The 10,434-nt window shown below is 42.4% G+C and overlaps 1 protein-coding gene across 5 annotated transcripts in view; it reads left to right on the top strand.

The window, feature by feature from the left end:
• Positions 1-1,602: 1,602 nt before the first annotated feature.
• The window catches only part of EPS15L1 (epidermal growth factor receptor pathway substrate 15 like 1), a 120,042-nt gene continuing 111,210 nt past the window's right edge, over positions 1,603-10,434 (top strand). For 4 of the 5 annotated variants that reach the window (XM_072601278.1, XM_072601280.1, XM_072601281.1 and 1 more), the window contains exon 1: positions 1,661-1,777. In XM_072601278.1, coding sequence (XP_072457379.1) covers positions 1,745-1,777 — 33 coding nt within the window. In that variant the 5' untranslated portion in view covers positions 1,661-1,744. Of the gene's footprint in view, positions 1,778-10,434 lie in introns of all 5 variants that reach the window. The other variant, XM_072601279.1, reaches the window with a different exon arrangement.

Genomic DNA, 10,434 nt, shown 5'->3' with positions numbered 1-10,434 from the left:
TCATTTTACAGATGAAGAAACTGAGGCCAACAGAGTTAAGTAACTCATCTGTCCAGCATCACGCAGCTAGTAAGTGTCTGAGGCTGGATTTGAACTCAGGAAGATGAGTCTTTCTGGTTCGAGACTCAGCACTCAATCCAACAGCACCACTAAGGTGCCCTGTAAACAATCGTATACCTACAGGATAAATGGGAGATAAACAGCAAAGGAAAGAGGGGATCAGGAAAGGTTTACAGTAGAAGGTGAGATTTTGGTTGTCTTAAAGGAGGCTGGGGAAGCCAGGAGGCAGGGATGCATTCCAGGTACGGGGGAGGGGGGGGAACAGCCAGTGAAAATACCTGCAGTCGGGACAGGAAGGGTCTTGTTCCAGGAACACTCCAGAGTCACTGGGCTGGAGTAAGGGAGGGGGTATAAGGTGTAAAATTAGAAAGGTGGTAATGGTGGGAGGTTACATAGGAGTTTGGACCCCAAACACAGGATTTTATATTTGATCTCGGAGAGGACAGGGAGTGGCTGAAGTTTATTAAGTCGGGAAGTGACTGGGTCATACCTGGGCTTTCGGAAGATCACTTTGACGGCTGAGTGGAAGGTGGACCTGAGTGGGGAGAGGCTCGAGGAGACCACTCAACAGGATACTACAATCTAGTGCACGGGTGAGGTGATGAGGGATCAGCATCTGGGTGGTCGGTGTCAGTATTAACCGAGAGAAAGGGGCATGTAGAAGAGGCGTGTTAGCAAGGTAAACTAGATTGACTTTGGCAATAGATTGTATGGAGGGCGTGGGGAATGAAGAGTCTAAGTGAGTTTAGGCATTAGTCAATCAATTGCTGTAATAAACATTTATTAAACGCCCCAACGTGCCAGGCAGTGTACCAAGCGCTGGGGATACAAAAAAGGGCAAAAACGCAGTCCCTACCCTCCAGGAGTTTACTGAGGGAGACGGATCTATACGAAGGTCGTGGAAATAAGCATATTTAAAGTATACAAACAAGTATATATAGTTAGCTATATACAGGATTAATAGGAGATGAGAGGGAAGGCGTTGGAATTAAGAAGGATAATCAAGGGATTTCTTCACCTAGTAGTCCCCGAATTTAAAAAATAAAATCTGTTTTGATAGTTGTATTTCAATAAATTGGTTTCCTCCAGATTTTTATTTGATGCACTTAAAAACCCTATCTGAGAAGTGGTCCACAGGCTTTACCACACGGCCAAAAAGGTTCAAGACCCACCTAAAGGGGAAGAGCCCCTGATCGGCTCCACGCCCCTCATTTTACAGACACCAAGGTCACAAGAATAGTAGAGGGGAAGTGACTTGCTCAAGGTCACGTAGTTACAGCTGCTGAGCCCAGATCCGAACCCAGTTTTTTGCTTCCCAACCCACTGCTGCGCTGAGACAGACCAGCGAGCTCGTTACTACGCACGCCAAATGTGGTGCTCCTAGCATTCTTGGGGGGGGCGGGGAATTGAAGGGGGCGGGACAAGAAGTGGGAGGGGAAATTGGGGGGCGGGGCGGTCCTCCGGCTCTCTCAGGTCACGCCCCTTCGCCTCCCGCAGCGCAACGTCTCTCAGCCCCGACCGAGACGCGGGCCCTCCCCCTCCCCCCGCCCCACCTGCGCTCTCGGGGCGGGGCCTCGGGCTGCGCCGCGTTGCGTAGCGTAACGCCGCGCGCGCACGGAGCCCCGGCTCCTGCTGGCCCCTCCCCTCCCCCCCGTAGGTCGGTCGGTGCCGGAGCGGCGCGAAGATGGCGGCCCCCCTCATTCCGCTCTCCCAGCAGGTACGGTGCGGGGGGCGGCGGGGGCGGGCCGTGGAGCGCGCGAGGTGCGCACGGGGCCGGGCCGGGCGGAGGGCCCGCTTTCCGGGCTTGGGTCGGGCAGGGTCGGGGTGGCGAGCGCGGAGCAGGCCAGGGCCGCCTCTGGGGAGGCGCCGGGAGCGCGGGCTGGCAGGCGGCCGTGACCCTGGCGGGGTCGGCTCGGGCCTCCCCCTCCCCCCTCCCCCGGAGGTGACCGACCCGGTGGTGGAGGCCCAGCGCGGGGAGATCCCCTCCAGGCCCGACCGACGTGACATGTCATTCTGGGCGCCGGAGAAGGAGGGAGGAGGAGGAGGAAGAGGAAGCTGGAGGAGGAGGATGCAGGCCCCCGGAGGAGGAATGCGGGCTGAGGACTCGGGGCTGGGAGGGAGGAGGGAGGAGACCGCGGGAGTAAGGAAGGCGGCGGGGGAGGGGCGCGGAGGGGAGCGGAGCCATTCATTCTCCCCGGCCCGACCGCATCAAGTCTCCCCCGGAGTCTCGGGCTTTGGCCGCCCTTTGAGCCTCCGCTGGAGGCGGCCGGGGTCCCGGTTTCGTGCCTCATTGTGACCCGCAGGCTGAGCCCGCGGAGCTCGGCCCCAGCACATCGGAAAGGCACCGAGGTCGGGCCTCGGGGGCCGAATCTGGGGGCCTGAGGCGTGGAGGGGGGCTGTGTGCGCTGTTGGAAGGAGGGCATCCTCAGACCCAAGTGTTGAAGCTTTGTGTCTAAGATGATTTAAACCAGGGATGTCCTGGCTTCTAAGGATGTGCTGTCTATTTGTACGAGGTCCTTGGCCTCATGTCATAGTGGGGTCGGTTTGTTTTCGCCAGGTTTTGAGGCATTTTAATAGATACAGAAGAGGTCATGGAAAGAGTAGTAGAGCGAGAATTAGGAAACCCGTGTTTTGCCAGCTCTGCCACTAAAGTCAGTGTGACTTTGGTCAGGTCATCCCCAAAGGCCTCAGTGTTCACACCTATTAGATTTAGAGATTGAAGTAAATGATCTTTAGAGCCCCTTCCATCTCTAACATAACATATTCAGTTATTTTTTAAAGTGCTTTAATTAGTCATGGTGTGGTAAGAGGCACCATACAGAGAGAACCGTACACATAAGAATGCCTACTCACCGGAAGGTATAATCTCAGAAAGCACTGATAGGTATAGACAAGTCCAGGAAGTAGATGACATTAAATTTAGACATAAATAGACAATAAGATATAGTGCTGTAAGTGACTAAAGTCCAAACTGTAGAAACGGGTCAGCATGATTGTTAAGTTTTAGAGGAACTGACACATTTGGAATATTTATCACTGAATTAGTATCATTCAGTTCAATTCTAGGCATCATTGCAGAGGGATATGAAAATGATTAGGGAAGGCTTCCTGCTTCCCTCAAAGGGTTACAGTTCAGTAGAAAGGATAAGATATGACTAGAACTGTAACACGGAGTAGAGAGTGCTAAGTGTGTATAAGAAACACCAACTAAGTGCTGGAACAGGTCAGAGGAGGGAGAGAGATGAATTATCACATACTAAACTAAATTTTCAGTGTTATGCTTTAAATAATGGGTAAAACCTCTCTAATTTGCGTACTAATCAAATCTTGATGATCTTTTCTATTGGGGGGGGCATAAGAGATTTAAGACTAGTCAGAAAATTTTGTCTCAAAAACATCATCTCAAGTTTCAGCATTTGATCTTAATTTAACCCACCACATATTTGTCAAATACACGTTCTGGGAAGGTGGTTGGGGGTAAATACAAAACTGGTGAATAACAGCCAGTAGCTTGGAGTTCCATGCCCAAGACTCTGCCCAAGACTCTGCCCAAGACAATTTTTTATTCATGATTTGTTTATTCTGATCCATATGGTCAGTTTTTCTTTCTTTTTTCTGTAGATGTTGTGCTTAGTATGATAAGGGTTATGAGAAAGTAAGACTAACCACGTAAAACATAGAATCACAGAGTTGTTAGGGCTCTGAAAAGTCATCTAGTCCAACCACCTGCCTGTTGCATTAATACCTTTTGTAATATCTCCAGCAAATGGTTGTGAAGCATCTGTCTAACTACTTTCAAGGATGGGGAGATCACTGCCTTTGAAAGGCAGCATTTCCATTTTTAGACAACTCAAATTGTTGGGAAATTATTTTATATTGAAGGGAGATCTTCCTTAAGGAGCTTCTTGTATAGTTGGGAGGGTTAGGTATGCACTTAAGTAACAATAACATGAATGAATGAAAAAGTATTTAGTAAGTGTGTACTATGTGGCAAACATTGTTATGAATTAACCTCAGTATTCTGTGTTAAGGTGAGGCTTGACCTGGGCCTTGAAGGCTAGACTGGACTGTAGTAGGCTTCTGTTGTGATAGAGTAGGTACTTGTAAAGGCACAGAGATGGGAAAACATGGAATAAATCAGTTTAAAGTGAGAGGTTGGAAAATTGAGCTATGTAGGAGAATTGTGAAAAGATAAAGAGTTAACTTCATATTATCTCCTTGTTTCTTCTTCTCCCCCCCCTCAAATAACAGCTCATTTCCTCTTTTTCTCTTAGCATATAATCCCATGCTTTAGTTCTTGTCAAAACTCCTTTCCACTAAATCTGGGATTTCTTTGTACCTGCAGCTTTCTCTTAGCCAGAAAATAAATGTGGATTAATAAATCAGCAAGCAATTAAGTACTTACTATGTGCCAGTCACTGGGGATGGATACAAAGTAGATGATCATGACGACTTTAAGGTATCTTTTGGCATCCACATCTAGGCAAAACTGACATTTTTTTTGGCCCATATTTGTCTTCGATTGTTACATTTGACAGCTCTTGTGTTGTATACACATTTCTTGAATCATAGTATTTTATTCTTCTCAGTATTTCTATGCCACTTTTCCTTTCCCTAAAATAATTTCTAACTGATTTCTCCAAGAAATGCTTATTGGAATGTGGTGTTGTCTTCTTGCTGTAGCACAGGCCTGGCCTGGGAGTAAAGGAGATCTTTATCCTTAGGTTTGACTTAAGATATATCACTTAATAACCATTCTTAACATTTGTTCTGCTCCTGTTTCACAGGACATGAAAGACTAGTGAATGTGGTATAACACTTAGAGATCTTTAGAAAAAAGATGTTCCTGTAATAATAAATGCTTGATGGTACATCAGCCCACATTTTAAGAAAGATCAGAAAAGTGGGATATTATCCCATGGGATATTATCCCTAGGGATAATGGAAAAAGAAAGAAAATGTAGGTTAATTTCATTTCAACTGTTAACAGTTATTTCCATTCTGAGATGAGAAACATTCTTAGATTCCTTGAAACCTGAGCCTCATGACCATTATCTGAAATGATCCTATGATTATGTACCTGACTTACTGATAAACATTGCTTTGACTTTTGATACATATGACATCTTTCTCTATTTCATCTGTTAAACTTTAAAACTACTTTCTTGTACCTTGTCCTTAGTGTTAGTTAACAAGAAAAGGGAAGTGGAGCCTCTGACTCTGCATGAGATGGTGCTATTGATCTCAGTGTTGGTTTACAGATAAAGATGCCTCAAATTGTGTCACCTTGCTCTTCTCACAGACAGGCATCTGCCTTTTTGTCACTACTACTCCTGTGAAAACCATCCATCCCAGTTCATGTTGTAAGGATTTCTTAACCTTGTAATGACCTAAGCCACTTGTAATGCTTTTGTCAGTATGGAATGAATTCCTTCAGTGCCATCTCTATTCTATGTTTAGATCCTAAATCAGTTGTATTGAGTTACTCTGAGTATGCACAGTATTAGTGATTGATGCTTCATAGACCAGTGACAATACCTAACCTTTAAAGACCTGAAAATCTAATTGGCTCGATAACATACATCGTCCTTTTTAATGGTATTGGTTTTAGAATATATTCTTACTGCATCATAAAGGAAGGGAGAATGAGAAAAATTAATCACCAATTGTGGGATTGATATATTGCCTTCAATGAGCTTATTACCTTCTCTTAATTAAAAAATAAGCATTTATTAAGTGCTTACTGTGTAGCAGGCACTATTCTGAGTGTTTGAGGACTCAGGGACAAAAGCAGAAGGGTCCCTACTCTCAGGAGTTTACATTCTAATCAAGTGACAACATGAACATGTGTGTACACATGTACAGAAAATCTGACTGTGGCTTCTTGGAGGACCAGGAAAGACTTCCTGCAGAAAGCTCCAGAAACCAACGATTCCAAGAGGCAGAGGAGAGATGGGAGAAGTCCATTCCTGACCTGGAGGACTGTTAGTGCACCTTGGGCTGGGGGGAGGGCACATATGTAATATGACTGTAGAGGGGAGAAGAGGTCAAATGTGAAGAGCTTTAAATGACAAACCAGAGTTTATGTATGATCCTAGAGGTAATAGGGAGCTTCTGGAACTTAGTAAAGTGGTGGTGGGAGAACACAGTCGAATTTGTACTTTAGGAAGATCACTTTGGCAGCTGTGTGGAATATAGGTTGAAGTGGGGAGATATTAGACTACGTCGGGAGACCAATAAGAAGGCTTCTATAATAGTTCACTGAGAAGGGTCTACATGAAAGTGATGTGTGAGAACATAAAAGTCTTCTAAATTTAGAGAGAAATAAAATGCCTAAGGGAATAGGCAATGGGGGAGAAGTATGGGAGGGATCTTTAGAGGGGAGGGTGAGAGAATAGGTTAAAGGGGAGTATAAAAGGGTGTTTAGACTTACAGAAATGGGAGGATAAAGGAGGGATCGTTGGAGTGGGTGTAAGTTAAGTAATAGGAGGGCAAGGTAGTGGATAGAAGTAGAGTCAGGAAGGATAGGAAATCAGATGCGCACAAACATAGCATAAAGATTAGAATCTGTTAGGGAAAGTATATGTTTATATAAGTATGCATGTGTGGATTATATGTATGCATGTATGTATATATCTTTATATATAAATATATCCACACTTAATTGTAGCCTGGGGTGGGGGAGAAAGGGGGAAAAAAGAACAAAGTAAAAAGCATCCAGCAGAGAACAAAAAACTACTAGGAAGCAAAGAAAAGATGGACAGCTCTCAACACAATGCATAGTATTTCTTATATAGGCTTTCTTGAAATGGAAATTTATTGCTATATATTTTGAATCCTCTCTTACGTTCTGCTGTACACATGACATTTTTTCTTATTTTATATTTAAGTTTTAATACTTAAGCTTATATGTTTCTTTTTCTGTTAAGTATTTAAGTCTAAAATTAAAAGAAGAAAAAAATAAAATGAGTGCACTGAAAAAAAGTGATGTGTGAGTGGAGAGAAGGGTATGAATATGAGAGGTCTGGGTATGAATTTAGAATGAAGGAAAAATATGATTTTAAAAATGGGAATTGTGAGGCAGTTGTCGTATTTACCATCATGTAAAAACACAGATTTGAGAGAATTTTTACTAAGAAACAGGGTGGTGTAGTGGAAAAAGCATTGTAGTTGATGTCAGGAAACCTGGCATTATTTCCTGGCTCCAACATATAGTGGTTGTGTGAGCCTGAGCACATCATCTGACTACTCCAGGCTTCAGTTTCCTTGGCTGTAGAATGTGGATGATGACTGTTCTGTCTACTGAAAATGAATCAGTCCTTGGGAAAGGGAGAAGAAATAAAACTAGTCTAGTGGCCTTCATATGCATAGCTAGGAGGATGTAGGTGGGCAGGTTAAAAGATTTTTTTGTACTATTTGTGATAGCCTTCTAATTGAACTCCTTGTCTCCAGTTTCTCCCCTCTCTGAACACCATCCTCTAACAACTGCCAAAATTATGTTCCTGAATTATAGGCCTGACCACGGCACTCTTATCAAGAAGCTTTATTGTTCTCTCCACTGTTTGTAGGATAAAAGACAAAGCCCCTGTTTGGCATATAAAGCCCTTTACAGTTTGGCTACAATCTGTCTTTCCAGGCTGGTCACATTTTGTTTCCCCCTCACACACTCCAGGCACAGCCAGACTATCCTTCTTGATTCTCCCTGTGTATGACATTCCATCTCCTGGCGCTGTGCCTTTGTGCCAAGCACTGTCCCCCAAGTCCAGAATATTTTCTTCCTCTCACTTCTGCCTTTTAAAGTCCCTATATCCCTTCACGGCTTAACTTTAAAACTATTTCTCTCACTTTGAGAAGCCTTTCCTGATTCCCCAAATTGTTACCCTCTCTCCAACTGCAAATTGCTGTGCATTTGTTTTTTATCTTTATCTTATACAAATTGCATCTTCTTTCACTGCTTTAGAATTTAAGGTCCTTAACAAGCAAAATACTTTTGTATTTGTATTCTTAGCGCCTAACACAGTGCCTGGTGTAGAGTAGGCACTTAAATACCTGCTGATTGATTATTACAGAAACTGATCTGCCTCTTTTTGTTAGGGGTCATAGAAGGCAGGTAGAGGGCTCTGTGGGTGAGGAAGGGTTCATGAAATCGTTAAATAAATGCTTTTTGATTTTAGGTTAAATAGAAAGGATGAGTTTGGCAATGGATTGGATATGGGAAGTGAGTGTGAGTAAAGGAGGTGTGAATGATACTAGAGTTGTAAGCCTGAATGATTGGAAGTCTCCTGGTGCTTTCCATAGTAATAGAGTGATTTGGAAGTGGGAATGGTTTTTGGGGAAAGATATAATGAGTTTTGTTTGGATGTGTTGAGTTTGGGATGCTCATAGGACATATGCGGTGACCAAAAAGGTAGATGTGGGATTGAAACTCTGGAAAGAATCATGTGCCTAGAGCTGATAAGATCACTGTAAGTGAGATAGGTCAGGATGTTTCAAAAGTCTTAGTGCAGATTTAAGCTAACTTCAGAAATACTAATACTACATACTTTAAAAATTTGAAAGGTTATTCAAAAATTTTAAATAGTGATGTTATTAAAATTCAGCATAATCACTGTCTTGTGCAATATATCAGTTGTTCCAGTCGATTTTCAGACTTTGTAAAAACTTCTTAGCTTCTATTCAGTGACTGAAAGGATAGCACTTGTAATCCTAGCCTTCTGATCATTCAAAGAATGAGGTTTTGATGCAGAATGTCAGTTTTGATATGACTTCACAAGAAAATGTTTAATGGAGACAGATTAGGTGATTGAGGAGGCCAAGCAAGAGGACCTCCTCTGCTGATCCAATCTGAGAAAATGTCCTCCAGAAACTGTTAAAAAGTCAGTGCATGACAAGGTACCCTGTCTTGTTCAAATTAAAAATTTATCATTTAGAGTACAAAATAAACTTATTTAAAATTTCCAGTTTTTTTGTTAAGTTTGTAGCATTTATAATTCTGAAGTTAAAGCATAAAGCTACACTAAGGCTTTTGGGGTACTCCATATAAACAGAAATGAGAAAATAAGGGCCTACTCTGGACAGAGCCTTGCAGGATGCCCATGGATAATGGGCATGACGTGGATAAATAACCAGCAAAGGAGATGGAGGAGTAGTCAGACGGGTAGAAGGGAAATGAGGAAAGATCAGTGTCACAAAACTTAGAGAAGAAACGGTATTCAGGAGGAAGGTCAAATGCTGCATAGAAGTCAAAAAGAATGAGGCTTGAAAAAATATCATTGGATAACTTTGGAGAGAGAGGTTTTATTTGAATGATGAGGTCAGAAGCTGGACTTTAGAGCCTGGCTTTTTAAACTTTTTCCACTTGGTTACCCCTTTTCCCATGAGAAATTTTTATGTGACCCCAGGCAGATAGGTATATAAAATAGGTATACAAATCAAATATTTACTGCTAATAAATTATAAAGAAATTTATTTTAAAATAATTCTTTAGTATACACATAATTTTATCATTTATTAAAGATGAAAGAACATTTGCATACTAATGAAATAGATGTGCTTGTTTATTTTTATATAAAGAACTAAATCTTGGTGGAATATTTGATACTACAGGATGTAGAGCATTTTCAGTATTTTTCATAGTTGATTTATATTTTGATTTTATAATCATCAGTGCTGAGAATGCCACTTTGTATAAATACATAGTACAAAGTGGCTGAAGTATGTTTAGGGACATTTCAGAAATTGTTGGAAATTCTGTTGTAATCCTAAGCCAAAAATCATTTAACGATTTTGTACAATAAAAACATTGCAATTCGTAGCATACAATAGTCTTAAATCTGAGCTGAGGTGTTTCTGGTAACATTTGTTAGCATTGAGGGGTGTGACTGCATGCACAGTGCGCATGTTGTGTGTTCAGAACCAGGGCTGCAGTGAAGTTGCACTTTGCAACATGGACAAACCAGAAACACCTTGGATTCATTAGGTGTTTGATTTTGGATTAATTTTTGGTGGTTGCACATTCAAAAAGTTTTACTGTTGCCAAATTTTTCCTTGACACCCACATTCAGTTACTGGATCCCATATGGTTGTAACCCACAGCTAATTTAGAGAGTTAAGAGAGTCAGAGGAGAAATACTGAACACATCAACTATAGATTACTTTCTCAAGGAAAGGAGAGGAGAAGCATGGGACAGTAACTCACCCAGATGGTACTTTAGACATCTGTGATTTCAGTAGTGTGAGGAGGTGTCCTTTAACTTACAGAGCATCACTTTTGCCAGACATTTTGTCCCATGCAAATTCATGTCCATGTTTGACCATAAATTCTCCATTGAGGACATTCAGCATACTGGAAGGCTGCCTTGTTTTCTTTTTTAC

Source organism: Notamacropus eugenii, chromosome 4 (genome assembly GCF_028372415.1).
Source record: "Notamacropus eugenii isolate mMacEug1 chromosome 4, mMacEug1.pri_v2, whole genome shotgun sequence".
NCBI lineage: Eukaryota > Metazoa > Chordata > Mammalia > Diprotodontia > Macropodidae > Notamacropus > Notamacropus eugenii.
This window is presented reverse-complemented; position numbering and strand designations above follow the sequence as displayed.